The sequence below is a fragment of the Rhamphochromis longiceps genome, linkage group LG10 (genome assembly GCF_057381845.1).
Source record: "Rhamphochromis longiceps isolate RC_006_pf linkage group LG10, R_longiceps_female_GT1.1, whole genome shotgun sequence".
Lineage (NCBI taxonomy): Eukaryota > Metazoa > Chordata > Actinopteri > Cichliformes > Cichlidae > Rhamphochromis > Rhamphochromis longiceps.
Window position 1 is genome coordinate 18,159,356 of NC_140566.1, and position 19,476 is coordinate 18,178,831.

Sequence of the window (19,476 nt, forward strand, 5' to 3'; positions counted from 1 at the left end):
ACGTAATTTCCAGATTGGGTTTTGATCATTTTAGTTTCGTTTTTATTGTTTAAAAGTATTAGTGTTAGTTTGTCTTCTTAATTATTACTGTATGAAGGGCAGATATGGCAGAGGTTAGATTTAGCATTACAGTAAAAACATGGAACTTTTGAAAGCAGTTGACTCATATCCGAAGTTTCACCAAACACATTCAAATAAACTGCCAAATACTAAAACTAAAAAGATTTCCTTTTTATTTTCTACTTTATTCTAGTTAGTTTTCCAAATTGGAAAAATGCTTTCGTCACATCTAGTCTTAGTTAAAATATTGCAATCTTGGTTTTTGAGAAGCTGATCTTTAATATCATAGTGTTTAGACATCAGTCAGTGTCAGAATCAGAGTGTGAATTCTTAAGACCAAAAAATGGCTGTAAAGTCACTTACCTTGACCTTTAACCACCAAAATCTGTTTTTTTCTCCACGAGTTTAAGTGAAGAATTGTGTAATATTTGAAGAATTTTCCACCGGAGACAAAAGAGCGGAAGCAATCATTGACAGAAAATCCCAATGACATAAACAAAACCCCATCCAGGTAGCGAAAACGATTTTTAAGAAGTGAAAATGTGACAATGTTTAGTCTGTGATGAAAGTAAAATGATGTCTCAAATGAAACGAACAAGCATTTGTCATAAATATAAAACATTTATTGCATTGGCAGTCAGTGGTGTGCATAAAAGAATCGATTCTATACATATTTCACTGAATGAAATCCACACTGGATCAAAAAAAGAGCTTGCCAGCATTTCAGTGACCAAGTCTCAGTCATTACAAAAGAGCTGCTTAGCCAAAAAGAACATTTAACTACAAATTTAACTTATACAAGAAAAGCAATACAATATTAGTGTCTGAACTGTGGGTCGCTGAAGTGGTTCCTGGAATTATTTACAGTGGCTTGGCAGATACATAAAGGAAGTGATGCTATAGAGTGGTTTGGTGATTAAACATGAAAAAGGAAGTGCGTGAACTGATGCACAAGCATTCACTTGTCTTGCATTTTCTCCAAGATGGGAACAATCATATCAAACTTGGGTCTCTTGGCTGGGTCTTCATTCATGCAGAGCCTCATCAGCTTACAGATGTGAGGGGAAATCCCCGGGGGAAAAGTCGGCCGAAGACCCTCGAGAGACACCTGTTTATATTGGGGCGGTGTTAAGTAGAAAAGCTGCACGTGTTTGTAATGTAATGTTGAAGCCTATGGGCAGATAAATACTGTGTCAACTTACTTTCATGCCTATCTCCATGTGTGAGAGATCAGCAAAGGGGACTTCTCTGGTAACGAGCTCCCACAATAACACAGCGAAACTCCACATGTCTGCAGATCTTCTGTTAATGTCCTCGGGCTTCTTCTGCAAAGCTGAAGAAAGAAAAAAAACCCCATAAACATAAGCACTATAACTTAGATCTTCATTATGTAACTTTACCAGGTAAAACAGCACGACTGCTTCTTAATTGGTACTAAATTATACAGCGCAGTTTCCTCCTGGCTGAAAGACTCATAAAGTCGAAGGAGGCATTTAGTGAGCAGGAAGCAGGAGGGAACAGTGAGTGAGCGAGGAGAAAAACAAAAGGGAATAAATACCTTCAGGAGCCATCCACGCTGGAGAGTACATACGACCAGGACACTGGAAGGACAACTTAGCATCCGCCATGCTTATCCTGGCGGTCATGTCCTCATCAATCTGTAGACGAATTACATCTTGTGATCACATCTGATAATAAACATGCGGATATCTAATGAAATAAAAGACAGCAGAAAGGCCTCTCACCATGATGTGCTTACTGTTGAGGTAAAGCCGCGAAACCATTGGTTCTAAGGTGTGGAGGAAAGCCATGCCACTGGCAATGTCCAGTGCAAACTTCACTGCCTGGCTCTGGTCGACCACGAGAGCTGAGGGAACAGAAGGCAGAAGTAGGATATGGGGTTTAATTAAGTGCCATGATACCAACATCTAAATGTCACTTAACTGACTAGCTGACATGAATGAGTGAGATGGGGGGGAGTGAGAGAAATAAGAGAAATAAGTGAGAGAAAGACGCATGCACAAATACGTTTCTTTATCCATAATGTATGAAGCCACACAGCGTCATCCACAGTGGCAAACCTGCCGCAGTCTTAGCTCTTTCAGGCTGAGACAAAAGACAAATTTGAGCCTTTTCATTTTAACGCATGCACACATTGTCAAATGACTTACTGGTGCCCTGGTGTAATATGTTGTAGAGGGATCCGTAGGGCATGTAGTGGGTAATGATTATAGGGTGAGGGGATGGCGGTGACTGACAGGCCCCAAGAACAGGTAGGATGTTTGGGTGAGAAAAAATCCTATCAAGCCACAACAGAAAAAAAAGAGAGATTGTGAAGTGTTTCTAAATATTATTTAATAAATAGCTATTTATTCTAAGCTCAAGATGGTCTGTCTGGGATAAGAAGAGACTAACAGAGAAGAAATGGCCTCAAAGTTTGGTCTGAATCACGAGAATGCTTTGCAAATCCACGAGAAACCACCCCACCATTTGTGTCACCTTTAAAGTTAAGCCCAGCAGCAGTGTTTTTGCATTTCACTGTCACCTATTTTTGCAGTACATGAAAGAGCTTATGTTGCCTCTAATCTTCGGCGCACGCATAACCAGCGCTTTGATGATTGCATCAAGCACAGCCAGGACGTTCCTACTGCGCACTCAGCCTTCCTGGTGAGGTTTCTTTGATTTGGCCTGCTCAAAGGATTCTCTCACCTTCTGTTCTGGTCATTTTATCCCGAGGATGACAGAATTTATTAAAAGTAGATGAGATGGGAATGCAGTTTTGCTCAGGTGATTTAATACTATTCAGAGGACGCTTCAGAATGCTGAAGTCATTCTGTGGGCCCGCCTGGGCCTGTCTTAACACGTTCTGCAGGGTTCGACGGTTATTGCACGATAAGTTCATAACAGAAAACAGGATTAGAAAGTAATGCTTGAGTCACATTGTGAAGGGTCTGGTTTCATCTTATAAAAGAGGTTCATGTTTGCTGTAGAACCCGACTTAGCAAAAATAAAGGGTCCTCTCCTCCATTGCATAAGAATCCTGCACAACATCCTAGCTAATCTTTGACCACAGACTTCACCGGCGGTTCATCGCGGTCATCTGTACTCTACACGAGGACTGTGTTTACCAGTGCATGGCCACCAGGCCAAATGTCGACTGATTCTATGTAACTCAAACAGACGCTAAGCCGACTCAAGATAAGAAACTGCAGCACCAAATGTATTTGCCTCAGTTTACATAAACACGCAGGCTGACAGCATGTGACCCTGTGATGTTTGCCCATGATCCATGACACGAAAAGCAGAGGTGAAACAAGCTTAATTCAAGAATTAAATTATAAAGATAAATTCCCAGGATATGTTTTTTTTTTATTTAAACTATCTCATTTAAAGCTTAAAGCTTAAAATTATGCATTATTAGGGCCAAGATACAGTGTGAATTTAACACCACCAAACTAAGTCACTGAACTGTATGATACATGCAGTGTTAGTGCCTCCTGGAATATTTAGCTTTATGATAAATATGATGACTCCTTGTGCCGTTTACCCACCCAAATTCATAATACAATTGTCCAAATATGGTGAGTTCTGGCTCAAGAATTATGGCAAAGGTCATAAGAGTCGAAATGTAACTCCACAAACCAGTGCGTGCTGTAACAATGGCTAGATCCATCTTTCATATACAGTCAATGCAATGGAATACCGATTCATTGTTCGGATACCACAAGAAGCACTGCTGCCCCAGACCCACCACTATAACCTTTCTCATTCCTACAGTACGGTTATTTGAATCACCTCAGTTTAGGATGTTCCTCGTTGAAGTCTCTGCTCTTCCTGGTGGTCCAGTCTCTCACTTGTAGCACTTTTACTACAATTTCGTCCCCTTGCCACCGACCCTGCCATAACTACAAACAGAGCGCATGGTGTTAAACAGCCGGGGAGCTGAAAAAGACTGGCACGCAGCAATAAAAACAGAGTGCAGCTAACCTCTCCAGACTGGTTTTCATTGATCTTTGCCAGCAGCGAGAGTTGCTTATAATCGATACCAGCCTGCTTGTTGAGGGTGCCATTACCTACAAGGTCAAAAACATCGCTATTATTGCAAACATTCTGCTTTGATATGATGATTGGCCCCTAGAGTGTGGAATAAATGCTACTCACGGGGTCGTGTCCGCATGGTGCCCTTCCAGAAAGTTTCCTTGTATGGAACTTTGATCAGACTCTGGCCCATTTTCTCTGCCTTTTCTAAAAAGAAAACAACAAAAATTAAGAATGCATAATTATTTCCTTTTCAAAAAACCCCTGTTTGTCTGTTAAAATATCCAAAAATAGTCCCCTGTAGCACCTTGTAGCAGCTGTCTTAGGTGAGGCTTGGCTTTGTCCAAAGGTGTTTGTCCATACCTATTGCATATACACACCTGGGCACCACTGGCCACCAGGTCCTAAATGAAAAAGTGGTCAAACAATGTAATGTGCACAGATTAGATACTGAAGAGCTTCACAGAAAAAGACTGCAGTGACCATCTCTGACCAGAAGAGGGAGCAAAGAGATAATGGTAAAGTAAAGAGAGAGCATCTGTGTACGGGTATATAGTAAAGTACTGCACCTCGGCCACTTCATCCTGGCCCCAGAAGCAGGCGTAGTGGAGCGGGGTGTTCCCGTGCTCATTGACTGTGTTGGGGTCGGCTTTGCACTGGATCAGCTGCCATTAAAAAACAAAAGGGCATAATGATAAATAAGATTTGACCCACCTAAAAAAAAATAAAACACATACACAGACCCACTGATTAACAACACTGTATCTGTATCTGGGTTGCTTTGGTTCAGGAGAGCAGGTCATCTGCTAACTGGAAGGTTGGCAGTTCAGTCGTTCTGAGTTGATCGGTATGTAAATGTGTGTGAATGTCAGATAGCAAGCACTCAGCTCTAGAAAAAAAGTGCCTACGTGAATATATAAAGTGTATTGTATAAAGCGCTGTGTTTACCTTGGCCACGATGTCTCTGTGTCCATGACTTGCGGCGAGATGCAGCGGCGTATCGTCGCCACGGTTCATCACATTTATGCGAGCACCTCGCATGATGAGCATGTCGACAACGCCGTTCTTCCCTTCCCTGCACGCCCAGTGGAGAGGGCTGAAGCCGTGGTCATCACTAAGCCACAGGGCAAGCACAGTACGGGAAGCAAAGAAGACATACTTTTACTGTAAACTTACTTTATAAAGTCTGACAAGTATATTTTCAGTTGATGAAGTGTGTGTCACTGTGAGGTGATGACATTCTTGTTTCGCTGAACTGCATGTAGGAGGATGCTGGCGGCCTCTGACAAAATTGTACATGTGTGGCTTCCTCTATGACACGGAGACACCCAGGTTCTCACACACAGACACACACACACACCAACTGCTAATCTTTATTTAGACTTAAGCATATGCTACTGCACTTTTCCTGCAGCCTATACTCCTCTGGTGACTCCTCTGATGACTGGCATGTGATAAAAATGCCAGTGCAAGCTGGAATAGCTACTAACATATGTAAAGGCGCAAACACTTGCAGCACTGCACTCTAGCAGCCTGCGAGGAGCCCAGGATATCACCTCCATGTGACTTGGCCCTCTTTCACCCGTTTTGCTTTACCTGACCCCAAGGCAGCTGCTGGGGATTCTCGCAGCTCGTTGCAAAGCCACAACCTCTTCACTCTATTTAACAATAAACCCTAAGAGAGCTTGTACAGCCCGTAGGAAGTAGCTCCGGAACTAGGTTAACACTTAAGTGAAATGCCAGTTAGGCACATTCTGTCTGTTCTGATCCAGCACTGTGTGGACAGACAGTGCAGTCTAACCAGCCCTTTGGGCTATAAAAAGTAACAGAGGAGAGAGAAAAAAACTCAGGAATGACAGGGTGGAAAAAACACAGTGGAATCCTGAGCTACACATTCTCTCTCTCTTTCTCCTCATGTCTCTTTATGTCACACGTTTCCAGGGGGCTGATCTGAAACAGCTTTTTTGTTTGTTTGGTAAAATGTTTGTTTCTAAGTTCCCTTTCCTTTTGTACCAGATGTAGAGGTAAAGGAATTCCACTAACATGTAGCACATTTCCCCTGCCGACACATGACGCTTTAATTGCACATTATTAGATATTCTAAAGGTAAAAACAGGCCTGACCGCATAGCTGAGCTTCCTCAGAGTAAGAGCCAAAAAGGAGGCCTCCAGCATAATGAGTGGCCTCTCAAATGTTTATGCGGGACTGCAGAGAGCTGTCTGGGTAGCTCTGTCGGCGAGGGCTTGGCCCTGTATGGAGCTGAAACAGAGGAAATGGTCTTGGCTGTTGCGTGGTTGGCTAGAAGCTCTGCAGCCCTCAGAGGCAACGTCAACAAACTGCACATATATGGCCTGACCAAAGAATGAGATAACTGAGATCTTTAGCAGTGAGGTCTTCTTTTTGGAAAGGGCAGATGTTGACGGGGCTGCACCCTTGGATTAATATAAAATCATCTGGCAGTAATAGTTTGGATTTCACTTTTAATCCCAAAGTGTGGCTTCTTTAAAAGTAGCTGTTTTTTAAACACAACACACTTCTAGAGGGGCAAATCTTAAGCTCTCTGAGTCACGTAAGTTACTGTGAAACCTCCTCTGAATTACCCATAAGCAGTTTTTGGAAATGACCTCATAAGAAGAAGGGGGGGAAAAAGTACAGACTGTAGCTTAGTGATGCTCAGCAGTACGTGGAGTTGCAGAGCGAGAACAATATGGAAACTATGTGACCAGCTCCAATGCGCCAAAGATCACCTTTTTCTAATGCACACCAGCACACAAAAACACCAAAGAATCATTTGCTTTTAATACAAATTCTTTAAAAGTCCAGGTCTCGTTGCACAGGCTTCAACATCACAGCTGGATTCAGCAGAAAGTCCAGCAGCAGTCCTCTTCAAAGCCTTGTCTGTTTGAATGAGTGTGCACAGTTATCTGCTTACCCCAGGTTGAGGTCATTCTCCGTGTTGTCCAGCCACAGACGAACAGCCACAGAGTTGCCCTCTCTGCACTGTGTGAAGATGTCATCCATGGGTATGCTGCAGGTTCCGCCTGGTTTAAGCTCAGGATCACAGAGCCTGTAAGAGGTTTTATTAATAGGTTTTCACCCCCTCACACTTAAAAGCTTTGCACACCTTCCAGCACATTATCAGACATCACTCACTTTTGAATCTAGATTGCTATCAGCGCTATTCTGATGGCTGACTAGTTTTAAGGTCCGTGGGCGCCTTAAAAATGATCAAAATGTTAAATTCACTATTTTTGCTGCAAAAATATCCAGAAGCCAGCAGAATATAAAGCCCCCACGTTTCCTCTTGGCTTCATCTGCCTCCGTTGAATCGGATGGGCTGGCCTATTGGATCACTTTGAAAACTACTGTAAAAAAATGTTCAAGTTCAGTCAACAACGAAGCTTCTCGGGTTTGTTGTATGTTTAGGAAAAGTATGAACTGTATAGAAAAAAAGTTTTCAAACCTTTTACCAGCTGGTGAGCGATCGATTTCTTGTTGGTTTCTTTTTCCCCCGCGAAAGTCTGCCGTCTCCTCAAATTTAAGAGCAGGGAATGGTCGCTCCGAGTCCACGCCCCGCTCCTCAGAGCTGATGTGGGCTACTGCTGGAGAGAAGTTCGAGGAGGTGTCCGCTACTGGCAACCATATCCCGGGACACCGAAGCACCAGCGCTCCCTGCTGGAGGCAACGCAACCATGCAAAAGCAAGCAGGGTATTTAGATGTTCTGAGGTCTGCTGAAGCTCATCTTGTAACCAGCAGGTTGCCGGTTCGATCCCCAGCTCTGTCTGTTTTGGTCGTTCTGTCCTTGGGCAAGTCACTTCACCTACCGCCTACTGGTGATGGCAGGTGGCAGGACTAAAAAACTATCTACAGCAGATTAACAGTATCTGAAAGAAACACGGATGAAAAGGCCACACTATCAGTCATGGATTGGCCTCCCCAGAGGTCGGACCTCAACATTGGGAAGCAGTTTGAGATCATGTTGACAGAGAATGGAATCAAAGGCACCCAACAGCCAAAGAAGAGCTTTGAATGTCCTTCAAAAAGCCTAAAGAACTGAAGACTACTTAAAGAAATTACAAGAAAACTTATCTAAGAGAGTTCAAACTGTGTTGAAGAATGTGGCTCAGGGGGTCAGGGGGTTGGGAAGCGCATCTGTAACCGGAAGGTCGCCGGTTCAATCCCTGGGCTCTCTGTCCTGGTCGTTGTGTCCTTGGGCAAGGCACTTTACCCTACTGGTGTTGGCCAGAGGGGCCGATGGCGCGATATGGCAGCCTTGCTTCTGTCAGTCTGCCCCAGGGCAGCTGTGGCTACAACCGTAGTTTGCCTCCACCAGTGTGTGAATGTGAGAGTGAATGAATAGTGGTATTGTAAAGCGCTTTGGGTGCCTTGAAAAGCGCTATATAAATCCAATCCATTATTATTAAAGAATAACCCAGTAATTAATGTTGGCTAATTATGAATTTTCATAGCATTTTAATGCATCACAACAGGATTATATATGTATACAAATTAAAACTATTAAGTGTCATAGTTTCATAAACTTGGTTGTTCTTACATAGATTTTTTTTTTTTTTTTTTTTGCCAATTTATAACTTGAAAAATAACAAAACAGCAAGATTTATGTTCTTCAGTTACTTAGTGTTTTTAGGACAAATAACTCCCTATGGCAACGTGAAATCCCCTCATCTGTTTTAACTAGCTTGTTATTGACAAGGAATGTAAATCTCATTGGCTCCCTCTCTGCAGCAGCAGGGCGGTGAAATATTGTGGCAAAAAACATTTTCTCCAAACAACATCAATAACTGGAACCAAACGTCTTCATTCACAGCCATAAGAACGCACAGTTGCTGGCTGTTTATTGCGGCTCTCCTTCTGGATTTAGAGGGTGTGCAACACAGATTGTGCAAACACAGGAAATGATGGGGAGGAGGGGAAGATGATGATATGTGACAAAGGTCGTGAACTGCCTTCAGAGCTACACAAGCCAGAGCACGTGGCGTTCCCCCGACTGTGTTCAGACACCTGAACAGGATGAAGGCGGGATGGCCTTTAATGTTTTCAAACCATAAAAGTAACGTTCCGTCACTGTTATATTTTAAAAGCTGTCATTTTTCAGAGAGGGTCATCCTACCATTTTATAACTTACACTATATACTACACGCTGTACTGTTAAACTGTGCAATTCCAAAAAACATCTGTCTTGGCTAAGCACATCTGGGTAAACACCAGATTGGTCTTTATACCAGGTGTACGATTGTGCTTTGATTTAGAATCATGCATTTATTGTTGAAATCCCCGGCTTTTTTTTTTTTTTTTTACTCAGTCCTTTTCACTCCCTGTGTGTATATACACACACACAACTGCATTTAATCATGAGTAACAACCAAACTCTGACTCTTTATCCTGTAGTGTGTCCTTTGTCCCATCTCTCTTTGTTCTCTTCTCTTTCCCCTCATCCCAAATTGGTCGTGGCAGATAGCTGCTACTCCCTGAGCATAATCCTGCTGGAGGTTTCTTCCTTTTAAAAGAGTGTTTTCCCTTCCAACTGTCACCCAGCGCTTGTTTTTAGGAGATCACGTGATAGTTGGTGGTTCTTTCTAATAGTTTCGGGTACTTACCTTACAATATAAAGAGCTTTGAGGAGACTCTTGTTATGAAGTGGCACTATATAAATAAAATTGAATTGTAGGTACAGATGCACACAAACACACACATGCTGTCAAACAACTCTCATTAGCAAACAACATCACCTTTTATGGGTAGCCTTTTAATGTTAACCTTTTACAATTTTTTCCCTACTGTGTAAGAAGTCACCATAAAATTACTGCACAATTGAAATTCCTATCATGAATGACATTCCTCCTCCTCATGTCTTTTGATCAAAATGATTCATATAACGCTCTTGATCGATAACTGTGTCAAACCTGTAACATGTAATGCCTTTCATGGTCATTAATTGACTTTAGATTCATCTATTGCTGACTAAGGAAAAGGAAAAAAAATGCTGACATTTGGTTTCATTTGGTCACAAGATATCAACTATACCCTATTTATTAGACTCTTTTTGTCCTGATAGGCTCTCTGATTTAGATGCATCTTCTGATAAGTATGTAGAGTTAGATGACGTAAACAGTGCCGGAGAGCTGGCAGAATCAATCTGGCCACCAGCTACTGAAGGCTGAGAAAATCCTCCTGTATATGAAGGTCCAATGCCAGCTTTATCAAGCACTGGAGCATTTAGCGTTTCATTTGTGGGAGTGAGCGGTGTGGCAGCTGATAATTTGAGTTCTGAGGACACAGACGCATCCAGCTCAGCTGGAAGTGGAGATGAGGTGTTGGGAGCATGATGTGTTGCTGAAATTTCAGTCCCAGCAGCTCCAGATGCTGCCTCTTCCTTGGCATTCTCTGCAGCTTTGCTCTCCAGCTCCTCCATCCGCCGCTGGACCATCCGAGGCATCAGCTGCACATAGGTGCCCATTAAACGATGGTTAGATCGAATGAGCTTCCCTGCACAGTTGTCCACACAGCGCTCCTGGAAGGCAAACAGCAGTCAGAGGTAGAAAGCAGAAAACTACAGTATATTGTGATCACACAGTATATATGCATTAGTAGGCAAATGTGTTATCCACATCCTGGCTGGGACTATTTTTAGTGGTTTGACTGGACTGAAAATATTCAAGCTGCAACATAAAACTGGCTTCTTTATTGCAGGTTAAATTCAGTAAGGGCCTATGAATGCTACAAAGTTTCTCTTTCACAGAGTAGGGTCACAGGAAAAGTCCTCTCTGTCAAAGATGTTACACAACATCAAATGTGTTTGTAAATACAATAAAGCAGCATGACCAGGATGGACAGATTTAGAGATGAGTATATTAAAGAGCTTAGATTTGGCAATTTGGAGACGAAGTTAGAGAGGTAAGGTAGAGAAGGTTTGGACGTGCATAGGAGAGATAGGTGATATATTGGACAAAGTTTGTTGACGGTTGAGACAGTAGGCAGGAAGAAAAGAGGAAAATCCATTGACCACAGAGAAAATTCATGGATATAGTGGAGGAGGGGAAAGGTTGATGTGACAGAGGACGATGCTAGGGGTAAAGTGAGATGAAGGCAGACGATCCGCTGTGGCGACCCCTAAATGGAACAGCCGACAGAAAAAACACTTGAAAGAAATCGTGTTGAGACGCAGAACACGGCAATCAAACAATACCACCACGTAGCCGACACAGTAACTGTGATCTTCGCTTTTCCTACCTCGTCCATTGTGAGGTTTCTGTAGTTGAAGTTGCTGCTGCATCGCTGGAAGCAGATTTCAGTCATTCGGTTGTAAACCAGAAGAAAATCCCGCAGCTGAAAAACATACACTCACACTCATCATCCAGCCGTGTTGCTGATTGGGTTATAAAGCAGTGACTTAAAGTGACTTACGTTTCTCAGCTGTTGGTCAGGATCCATCATGGAAATTTGTCTACTTCTAAGCTAATATGTTAGCATGAGCGGTGATCAGCTGCGGTACTGAACAAATGATCCCACTTTTAGATTGTCTGGGTTGGGTGACGGTACAAATCGGCAAGATATAAGTCACATATAGGCTTTAACAACGGAATATTCGCATTTGAAATAAGCGCACCTGAATAATTCGCAACAACTGCATGACATTCACATGCACGCTGCCATGTTGGTTACGAAGATCGTCTCCGCCCATCAGAGGCTTCACTACGTAGTCTGTGAAAAAAAAAAGTTTCCATTTCCGGCTGGTTAGAAAAAAAGTGAAAGATAACATGATGTATTTTTTTTATTTTTTTAAATTTTTGTTATACATTCTTATATTTCGTGTAAATTATCTACCATCATCTCTCTGCCTGTTTGCTACTGTATTTTACTAGCATAGTAGCATTGGGTTGCCGTCTGAAAGGTGGAAGACCTAAATTTATGGTTTATTCAGGTTCGTGCAGGTAACCAAGGTCGTAACCAAACCATGCTATTTAAACTTAATAACAGAAATGAGTTGTTGTACCGTAGCGAGCTTCCTATCATAGTTTGAGAAAAACAGCCGAGAAGCTAGCCAGTCTCTACAGGTAGGCCGCAAGTGGATAATATGACCCTTCACTGCCTCAGAACAAACCACTTTGCTACAATTTAGTTTTTCTCTCTAAAGAACTATGGTTGGCACTCATTACTTAAATTAGTACTTGTGAGTAATCACTACTTAAAAAATACTTAAAAATACAGTATAACTTAACATCCTTTAAAAAGAACAAATCAAAAATAAATCTCCAGCGGCACTTATTACTTAAAAATACTGACCCTTCAATTTGTTTCTTTCTTTTAAGGTCTCTGGTTGCTACTCCTTTGTGCAACTGTATCTGCTGGTAAGTACTTTATGTACTGAAAATAATATCCTAGATTGTTATGGCAGTAGTTACAAATGTTAGAATTTTAGCATCATTTGTGTATTATGAGGTTGAAATACTACAATCTGAGTTCTGTTGTTTATAATACAAAATAAGGTTATGTTCTTTGAAAACAGTATACTTGGCCTCAACCTGTAACTGTCTGAGTAGCAAAATTATTATTAAAGATTTAAAAAAAATAACGCGTTCATAATAATATTGATTATCCTTGATTGCAACCTTTGTCCGTTGTAACCATTGCCAAATAAATTTAGATGACTAATAGCAGTTTTACAAGGAGGTGGAACAGATTAGAAAACCCACTTACAGTTAAGTCCATAGGTTTTTGAACAAAGTACTTTTTTTTTGCTAATATTGCCTCTGTCCATCACCACAGTGGGTTTTAAATCAAACAATCAAGATGTGATTACATTGAGGTGCGAACTTTTAGCTTTAATGTAAGTGCTTTAACAAAAGTATTGTGTTAGTTGTTTTAAAATTGCATGCATTTTTATACATAATCCCCCATTTTCAGAGGCTCAAAAGTATTTTGTAATTGAACAAGCTAACATAATTTAAAAAATTATGACTAGTTTTTAATACTTGGATGGATGTCAACATTTACCTGACGTCCAGAACCCATGGACATCACCAAATGCTGCCTTTTCTGTATTAAGATGTCCAGCATTAACCTTTCCCGCAGTCACCTTCAGTGGTGTGCTTTGTATCGTGAGCTGTTTGTCTCTACTGAACTATTCTATTGAATGTCACACTTACTTTAACAGTTGTTCGAAACGCACTATAGAAATTTAATGCACAATTCACAAGCTGCAGTGTAACCCACTTTATATTTCATATCTGTCATGTAATCTTTGTTTCATCTCATCCCCCCTCCTCTCGCTCTCTTCGCACACATACATGAAACAAATAAGCAACTTAAAAATAACACCTGTTCCAATTACTGCAGGTCACATGTGGCATCATAAGCAAACTGTACAATGATAGCAATCTTACAAAGAAACCACATGCCCGACTACAAGCTGAAAGAGAATTGTTGCATTGCTTTTTCATGGCTGAAATTAACCCTTTAAAGCCTGAGCTGTGAAACAATCGGCAGAAAATTCAAATTCTTGAAAACAGAGAGTTTATTGAGCCATCTGACAAATTTGTTTATAAATTATTATACGTTTTAATTTCCATATATGGTGTTTAATTTGTATTGTATTTGCTACATCTGGCATTTCAGTTTAAAAAGTCACAAAAAAACTGTATGTATCAAATACGATACACTAGGCGTTAAGGGGTTGTGATTATGCAACCACAAATTTGTACTGTGAGTTTGAAAGCCAATGTCATATCTTAATTACTACTAATTTTTTTTTTTTTACTTTACTTTTTTTTTCATTTTATTTTTTTAACTAAAAAATTAATCTTCTTTTGTATTTTCTGTCTCCTCACAGCCACATCATGCAATTTGCAGATTTTTGCTGAGCCTTGCTGAAAGGCAGATAAATACCTTTGAAAATGTACCTCATTTTCTTACCGCTTGATCAAAGTTAAGTCAGCAGTGAAGCACGATTCTCTGCAGGGTCCCCAAAATGGGCGTCAGCTTGGCTGAGCCATTCTTGTGGACTGCATAATCATTTAATTACTCAAATCATTATTATGAAGACGTTACGTAGTTGAATGATTTCCTGCATTGTCAATGTCCCTTTAATACTTTACTGTAACCCAGTCATAAACTTTGGTACTTGGTTGTATGTTTACTCTAAGAGCATAGTATAAAACAGTACATTTTCCTTTGTCTATGTAAAGATAAGTGTGTTGCCTTTTGCTTCTCATCATGTCATATTAGATTACAGAACACATTAAAAGCGTTATCTCTTTTTTCAATTACACGATTAAGATAAATCTAAAAGCTAAGTTGTCAATTCATACTTATTTAAAGAGTAACTTAGGAAATGCCCACTGCAAATCAACTTAATAGGCTACAGTATAAGATTAATACCCATATTTAAATGATAAACTGCTCCTAATTACAACTGATTCTTTATAGAAGCGTGACTTTATAATTTTGAAAACATCCTGTATAAATGACTGCCTTTATGTCCTCATACATGACAGTTACTAACGGTGCCTGTTATCCGTGAAAAGTTTCTTTTGTGACATTCCCATATGTCTGCAAGAGTTGCATCCAAAATGCCCAAGGGCAAAATTTAATCCATAGAGGGGAAGTAGGCCATGGTCAGCTATTGAAAAACTGTCAACAAAGAGTGGGCTGCAGGCTTCTGACTGCTGAGTTCACTCCATAGCTCAATTCCCTCGGCAGATAGCCGGGCAGTAAATTATCCTGCCAAGGGATTACAGTGAGGGAAATAATCATTTAAGCAGATGGCAAATTAGCTCATATGTGCAATAGATTACTAAAGTAACAACCATTGTCATAACCATGACGTGTGAAATCCTACATGACATTTACAACAAAGTAAGGTGCCCACAGGGAAAACAAAATGTCATCACTTATGTCCCACTTAAAGCTTCCCCCCCTTTTTTGTTTTTACTTCTCTGTTTTTTAAACGTTATCGTCACGTTAATGTTATCTTCACCCTTAGCATTACCGAGAGGCGGTTTCACATATGCTGAGCATGTCGAGTTTTTCAGTGAAACATTCCCTCTCAGCACATAGCCAGCGCCCACATCGTGGAAAACAAATGTAAGAAATAATTTCTTCACACCTTTCTATGAGACATCTGGTAATATATGATGATGAGACATCAAAACAGTGAGAGTTCTTCCATGGCCTGTGATGATTTGGTGTTTTCCTCATCTTTTGCAATAAACTGAAAAATTTCCACACGGGCCTTGACATCTAAATGTCACGCAAAGAGTTTCCTTTTAGCTTTATTTACATTTATTACACCCTCTGCATGAAAGGTACACTTTTCTTCCTCTGTTGCTCAATGAGGAGACCTCATCTTGTCTATCTCGGAGAGGAAATTGCTCAACCCTGCAAGCAGTTTGAATATTTTAGGTGACGTAGTTTCATTTTACAGCTGTAGTAAAAGACAGTAGTTTGTTTTTTGCACATAAAATAAAATAAAAACCAAAAAGTCTTTTTCAGGTGATATAGATTTCAGTTCAAAACAGTTTGAAACAGTAAAACTTGATATGTTTGTTTAACCGTGCTGGTGACCATCCTGGCTAAAGCTACCAATGAAAGGATCTGTGCAGCTCTGAAAGGTTTCTACTTCTGAAAGCTGTTCACATAAACTCCCATTGTTACACTCTTGTTCATCTTTCATTTCTTCACTCTCTTGATTTCCTCCATCCTCGCGCCTTCGCATACTATTCCAACCAACATTCCTCTCCAGCGTCAGATTCTTTTCTCTTTCCATTTCCTCTGTCTGTTGAGCTATTTGTTGACTGTTGAGGTAGATGCTGCTGTGTGAAACCATGGTGCTGGTGTCTCTGGACGGAAGATGAGCATCCATGTCTGCATCCACCTCCAAGAATGTATTCGGAGGAGGTGTGTGGTGGACTGACAGCTGTTCGGGGAAATGATTTCGTCCCTGTGACTGGCTATGCTGATGGCGATGCTTCTTCTTTCGTTTCTTTGCAGTCTTCAGGTCCAGTGAGGCATAATTCAGGTCATTCTGGAAAGGCTGGTTTCAGACAACACAGACAAAAATAGATTGATTGTAAAATTGATTTCAGGTTTTGCTTTACTCTGCACCGGTTTCTGCATCCTATTTAGTGGCTCCTGTGTATGTTCTCATGTATTTGAGTTTGTCGAGTTTATTTTTAGAAGGCTTCAGGCTTAATTGTGTTCATTGGTTCACAGCTTTATTGACCACAAAGAGTCTCTGGTGTCAGTTGCCTTCCGTTTTGAAAGCACTTCTGTAAGCATCAGTTCAACTGATTTGACTGTTGTATTTTTGCACAAAATGTAAGTATTTAGTTTTAGATTGAGCTGACTTCTTGAGTATAGTCAGATAGTCAGTGCAGAACATTATTATACTGTGTGAAATACTGACAGTTGAAGTCCATTTTATGTCATAATATCTATCTTAGTCTCCTTAATGGTTAGAAAATGGTTGTAAAAGAAACGATGTAACTGAACTTAGTGTCGAGTTTGGTCAAAATCATAACTGCAAACCGTGTGCAGTAGGACAAAGTGAAAAACAAGTAAAATGAATTCCTACCATCACAAAAAATAGAAAGTAGAAGGAGGGCACGGCAACTAATCAGTTATTTTTGGTTACAATTGTATCTTCAGTTATGGAAATAAGGTAAAATGTTTATTGCGCTGCATTCCATTTCGCAATTTTGTTCTTGTCTTTTGTAATAATTTTGGCGCGTCTCTTTACTCCAGAGCAGTACACTCTTAAACGCATCAGGCAGTAACAGATTTAGCCAAGATGATGAATAGTCTTCGTTCAAATTCAACAATCACAAGTGCTCAACAAATGAGCGTTTTAAAAGTAAGCGACTAACTGTGTCAAACAGTAATTATTTTGATATTTCTTCTTTAATTGAGTAGCGCCGACACAGAAGCATAATGTGTCATCCTTTCACATTTTTAAACGCTATCAATCGACGCGCTAATTTTACATGACTAACATATATTTCACAAGTCACATCATCAGCAAGTAAAGTAATCAATGAAAGAAGTGTAAGAATGACAGAAGAACTATATACACAAGTTACAAGTGCCATTCACATACATTAGTGTGCAGAATACTGTATGTAACAACTCAAAGGAACTTCAAAGAACCTGTGAGTTATGCAGTTAATAGAAATTCTGTAAATAAAGATGGAGTTAAATGAGCTTTTTATTAATTTATGAGAGTCTTATTAGGGTATTTCAAAGTCTTTACTGGATCATGTAATAGGAATATGTTAATCCACTAAAATACACTTGCAGATAGATTTGAATAAACTTATGAACAGCACTTACCTTCTTACTTTCTCTTGTGCGTTGCATGGTCATCATCTCATAGCAACCCTCTGCAGAACCTGAAGTAAAACACAAATAATGTTTTCTTTTATTAACAACAATGCCCTTTGTATCATATTTGATACATGAGTTTCTGAGACCTCGTCAACATGATCATACACAACATGATATAGCGAAGAAAAATTGTGGATTTTGTTTTAAGGGCTAATAAACATCTCAGTTCCAAAAAATCAGAATTTTCTGGCTATTTTTTGATGGGTTGGGTCTTACAGGGTTAAACATTCGGACGGAATGCTAATAACAAGACAACTAAATTATAAGTCAACAATTGGGGGGATGTACAATTAAGGCAAATTTGCACATGTTAATCCATTAAGTTTTAGTCCATATTAAAACATGTTTTCCATGTTTGTTTTTGCCAAAAATGTTTTTGTATATATCAGCAAACCATACACAGTTATACATTAAGGTATACAAGTGTTTCTTAATGCTAACGCACTGATTTTGTCTTGTTTTTTTCGAAACGAGTCAGAAAGCAGACACACTCACTTCTTCTCTCTGTGCTGATGTTGCCATAGATTGGATTTTCCTGTTGCTCATGATGATTGTGGGGATTTTCCCTCTGCTCTTGATGATTAAGGTCATGAAAATAATGCCCTTCATTGTGTGACAGGCTTCAAAATATGAAAGAACATTTGGACAGTTTGTTTAAACAATGTGATGCTATTTGCATATTGTAATTTTATCAAAAAATAAAATGAAAATACTCCAGTATCTATTACTGTTACTTACAATCAAGTGTTGTCTATTGGACTAAATAATACATTGCCAACAAAATAAATAAATAAACAAATATATATTAAAAAACATACGTTTCTTCTTCAGAAGTGTGGGGGCAGCAGGATCCATTTTTTTCTGTGTGAATAAAATATGTTGCAAATTTACAGAAAGTAAAGAGTGCGTTAGAAATAACTGTGAATACATTTAGATTACATATCACCTTACCTCTGCACAAAATAGTTCTTCGCTTGATGCAAAAGATCACATTGAGGCATAAAGAGATCGACAGGGCCACAGATAGCAGCGCCACGGCTACAGTTAGAATATCTACTAAGAGACAAAAACAAAATGACCACTAATATTGAAAAATGACACATTTTAGAACTCAGTGTTCATATTTCAAACCTATTTATTTGCTTGCGCTGTCATTAATATTACAACCCCCTTTCTATGCATCACAGTATCAAAGAGAAAAAGAAATGATTCTAGCATGTTTTCTAAAAACAATTAGATGCTTTAACATTGTTGGACAAATCCAATCACTGATGGTGAAGAGGAGAATTTTTAAGAAAACTACGACCTTGCATACTTTAAAGCCTGATATGGCTACTTTATTATAGTTATTAACGTATACAGCTTCGAGTGTTTCTACAAGCGAAGCGTCGTAGGTTTGCTTTTCAAAAGTAATCTTTCCCTCTCAGTTTTGTTCACAACTAGAAATTATTGACAAATTTACATAAAATGCTTTTGCCATGTTCCCACAAGCACAACATGCTTAACTACTGTAGACAAAGAACCATACGATTACATACATATATACACAGACATGATTACTAACTCAGTCAGCCTGGAGTTTTGACTTTTATCTTTTGTCCTGCCATAATCATAACATAACTAGAAAAATATTTTTCTAGTATTTTGGAAAATAGCAAATTATACAGAATTATACTTAGCGATATACGACGTATGTGAGATATGAATAATGTTGTGAAATATACATATTATATATATATATATATATATATATATATATATATATATATATATATATATATATATATATATATATAGATATAGATATAACAGATATGTATAACTTTAAAATTTCTAAAAGGTCTTCATATCCTACCCATATTCCAGCCGTCTTGAAGAAAACGTGTTCTCTGTCTGATACGACTGCTCTCAGGTTACAGGGCATCACGTTGTTTAATCAGTGAGATGTGCAACACTGTAGTCTATTTTTACCCTCC

The 19,476-nt window shown here is 39.6% G+C and overlaps 3 protein-coding genes across 4 annotated transcripts; all 3 read right to left on the reverse strand.

Annotated features, from left to right (window-relative positions):
• Nucleotides 1-667: 667 nt before the first annotated feature.
• ilk (integrin-linked kinase) lies at nucleotides 668-7,688 on the reverse strand. Of its 2 annotated transcripts, none has more exons than XM_085420674.1 (13): nucleotides 7,562-7,688; nucleotides 7,031-7,165; nucleotides 5,047-5,212; nucleotides 4,668-4,763; nucleotides 4,406-4,502; nucleotides 4,222-4,305; nucleotides 4,048-4,133; nucleotides 3,856-3,965; nucleotides 2,232-2,359; nucleotides 1,806-1,927; nucleotides 1,619-1,718; nucleotides 1,263-1,393; nucleotides 668-1,168 (listed from the first exon to the last, which is right to left on the reverse strand). In XM_085420674.1, the coding sequence occupies exons 2-13, from the start codon at nucleotides 7,117-7,119 to the stop codon at nucleotides 1,019-1,021; spliced, it is 1,359 nt and encodes a 452-aa protein (XP_085276800.1). In that variant the 5' UTR covers nucleotides 7,120-7,165; nucleotides 7,562-7,688; the 3' UTR covers nucleotides 668-1,018. The 2 variants fall into 2 exon arrangements, with proteins under 2 accessions (XP_085276800.1, XP_085276801.1); XM_085420675.1 differs by lacking the exon at nucleotides 7,562-7,688 and adding an exon at nucleotides 7,252-7,515.
• Nucleotides 7,689-9,845: 2,157 nt separating this feature from the next.
• On the reverse strand, nucleotides 9,846-11,806 carry timm10b (translocase of inner mitochondrial membrane 10 homolog B (yeast)). The gene is made up of 3 exons (XM_085419611.1): nucleotides 11,525-11,806; nucleotides 11,351-11,446; nucleotides 9,846-10,631 (listed from the first exon to the last, which is right to left on the reverse strand). The coding sequence occupies exons 1-3, from the start codon at nucleotides 11,552-11,554 to the stop codon at nucleotides 10,146-10,148; spliced, it is 612 nt and encodes a 203-aa protein (XP_085275737.1). The 5' UTR covers nucleotides 11,555-11,806; the 3' UTR covers nucleotides 9,846-10,145.
• A 3,584-nt stretch (nucleotides 11,807-15,390) lies between these two features.
• Nucleotides 15,391-19,425, reverse strand: LOC146660687 (uncharacterized). The gene is made up of 6 exons (XM_085419612.1): nucleotides 19,356-19,425; nucleotides 18,452-18,553; nucleotides 18,319-18,361; nucleotides 17,996-18,120; nucleotides 17,447-17,505; nucleotides 15,391-16,151 (listed from the first exon to the last, which is right to left on the reverse strand). Exons 1-6 carry the CDS (start codon nucleotides 19,357-19,359, stop codon nucleotides 15,666-15,668), a joined length of 819 nt encoding a protein of 272 aa, XP_085275738.1. The 5' UTR covers nucleotides 19,360-19,425; the 3' UTR covers nucleotides 15,391-15,665.
• Nucleotides 19,426-19,476: the final 51 nt, after the last annotated feature.